The sequence below is a fragment of the Nuphar pumila genome, chromosome 17 (assembly GCF_984573655.1).
Source record: "Nuphar pumila chromosome 17, dmNupPumi1.hap1.1, whole genome shotgun sequence".
In the NCBI taxonomy this organism is placed as follows: Eukaryota; Viridiplantae; Streptophyta; class Magnoliopsida; order Nymphaeales; family Nymphaeaceae; genus Nuphar; species Nuphar pumila.
In genome coordinates, this window is record NC_143265.1 from 74,066,884 (window position 1) to 74,069,401 (window position 2,518).

The 2,518-nt window shown below is 46.5% G+C and overlaps 1 protein-coding gene across 1 annotated transcript; it reads right to left on the bottom strand.

The window, feature by feature from the left end:
• On the bottom strand, nucleotides 1-2,084 carry LOC149812231 (protein DETOXIFICATION 48-like). The gene is made up of 2 exons (XM_089993162.1): nucleotides 1,902-2,084; nucleotides 1-1,704 (listed from the first exon to the last, which is right to left on the bottom strand). The coding sequence occupies exons 1-2, from the start codon at nucleotides 2,031-2,033 to the stop codon at nucleotides 262-264; spliced, it is 1,575 nt and encodes a 524-aa protein (XP_089849288.1). The 5' UTR covers nucleotides 2,034-2,084; the 3' UTR covers nucleotides 1-261.
• Nucleotides 2,085-2,518: the final 434 nt, after the last annotated feature.

Consider the following 2,518-nt stretch of genomic DNA (forward strand, 5'->3'; position numbering starts at 1 on the left):
AATGAAGCTTAATGAGATTTTACATTCACTAGAAGAAATCTTCACAAATGAATTACATGGAAGGTTGTTTGAATATTTTGCACAATCAAGGAAAACAAAACCTTTTTCAGAAGGAAAAGAAAAAAACAAAAACCTCTTTGCCGGCAAGCTGGATCGTGTCCCCCAAATAATGACACTCCTCTCCCCTCAATCTGCTCTTGTTCCTTGAGGAAAAGCAAAAGGGTTTTGGTAATATCTTTGCCTTTTGGAGAATTTGGGGATTCACTTGTTTGGTTGCACCACCTTGATGGAAATGAAAGGCTCCTTCTCAAGCACCTCACCTACTTCAACTTCATAGGATGTCTGGCTCACCTTTCTTGTGTTCCCCCCAGTCAATTCCTGAGCCCTGCTGGCCTGCAAGGCCCAATCAGTCTTGGCTAGGGCACACATCATGAATAGGGCACATGACCCTTGAGCTGCCAACAAGCCCAACCACAGCCCCAAGAACCCCAAGTTGGCCACAAACCCCGAAAGCAAGGCCACGGGCATCCCAATGACATAGAATGACCCTAGGTTAATGTGTGCACCAAGGGAAGGCCTAGCACTCCCTCTAAGAACCCCACACCCCGTGGTTTGGGGACAATTCCCCAATTCACAGAGACCAACAAGGGGCATGGCCCTAGCGGTCAAGGAAACAATCCCTCTGTCGCTAGTGAACACCCAACCCCACACGTTCCTCAACGTTGCAGTAAAAGTCATGGCCATGAACCCCGTCATGAATGCACAACAGACGGCCACCAACATGGCCACCTTGGCTCTATTAGGCCTATTTGCACCCAACTCATTCCCAATTCTGGTAGAAACCGCTAAACTTAGTGAGGAGGGGAAGATGTAGACAAGGGAGGTGGTCTGCAAGAGGATGCCCATAGTGGCCACAGCATCACTGGCGTTGGAAAGTAGGCCCGAGAATATTATCATCAGCTCATACCACCACCACTCTAGACAAACCGACACGCAACTTGGTATGGCTAAACTTAGCAAGGGCCTCCACTCCTTGAGGCACTCTAAGGACCAACCTTCCCACGACCTCTTGTAGACCCCACAGAACCATAGGTACACCAAAAGGGACGCCACCAAGTTGAAGTCAGTGACCACCATGGATAGGGCTACCCCTCTAACCCCCAACCCCATGTAGAGGACAAGAAGGAAATTTATGGGGATGTGGAGGAGCAGTGCCAAGGAGGCACTCAGGGTCAGTGGGCGGGTGATGCCTTGTGTCCTAAGGTAGATTCTCAAGGGGTGCAGAAGGGCTTGAAAGAAGAGGTCAGGGAGGGAAAAGGCAAGGTAAGTGGATGCTACGGATGTGATGATTGGATCCTGGCCACACAATAGGAGGATGGGCTTCATTTGCAGCCATAGGATGGAGATGGGGAGGCAGGCCACCAGCAGTATCAAGATGGCGCGCTGGAGGGTGAGGCACATGAGTGAGTACTTCTTGGCACCAAATGCTTGTGATGAGATGGGTTCCATGCCCAAAGCGAGACCAGAGAGTATGGAGTAGCCTGTGATGTTGGCAAACCCAATGGAGAGAGACCCACCTGCCAATTCATGCTTCCCTAACCTGCCCAAGAACAGCATGGACACAGCAGCTCTCCCATAGAAAATAAGGCCCATTATGACCATAGGTCCTCCAATCTTGCATATCTCTTTCATCTCCTCAACAACCTAATATAAAATTAAAAAAGAAGAAGAAAAAAGCTTATATATAGACACATGTAAAGCACACAACTTTCATAAGAGAAGGTACAAAGAAAAGGAAAATGAAATGACAAATGAGATGAAGAGGTGTGTATATAGATACATCTGTGTTTACGTTGGAAGTGAAAGCAGGGGGGAGGGTGGGTATATATATCTGTAGATACCTCAGAAATGGAAGGCCAGCTTTTGAGGCCACCTTGGTCATGGCCTGCAAGTCTGAGGTAGGCAAGAATCATGAATGGAGGTGGCGCTGCTCTCAGAGGAAGGCTGTCGGAAATGGGAGAACCACAATCCATCCTCCAATATTTACACTCATTTATCTCTCATTTTCCTTCCCTGCAATCCCCCCCCTTTCCCCTGTTTTATACTCTCGCAGACAAAAGCGTGCCAGGGCCGACTCGCGCAACACTACAAACTCGATGTAGTCCCCACACAGGGACAGACTCTCTCTCTCTCTCTCTCTCTCTCTCTCTCTCTCTCTCTCTATATATATATATATATATATATATATATATATATATATATATATATATATATATATATATGGCACAGACTCTCTCTCTCTCTGCCCATTAAGGAGGCGATATTGGATCGCTTATGTAATATTTAATTACAAAGAAACGTTATGTGTAAATACAATATTCATGAATGTCTGTTTGGGGAAACCGAGCACCTTCAAAATCTCTCTCTCTCTCTCTCTCTCTCTCTCTCTCTCTCTCTCTTTCCTTAAAACGGGCAACTCTAATCTCATTTGAATATTGATAATAGGTTAGGAAGGTCT

Excerpts from the sequence above, each read along its gene's own strand:
- LOC149812231 (XM_089993162.1), bottom strand. The coding sequence starts at position 2,033 with ATGGATTGTGGTTCTCCCATTTCCGACAGCCTTCCTCTGAGAGCAGCG. Across the intron at positions 1,705-1,901 it reads GCTGGCCTTCCATTTCTGAG|GTTGTTGAGGAGATGAAAGA; the intron begins GTATCTACAGAT and ends ATTTTATATTAG.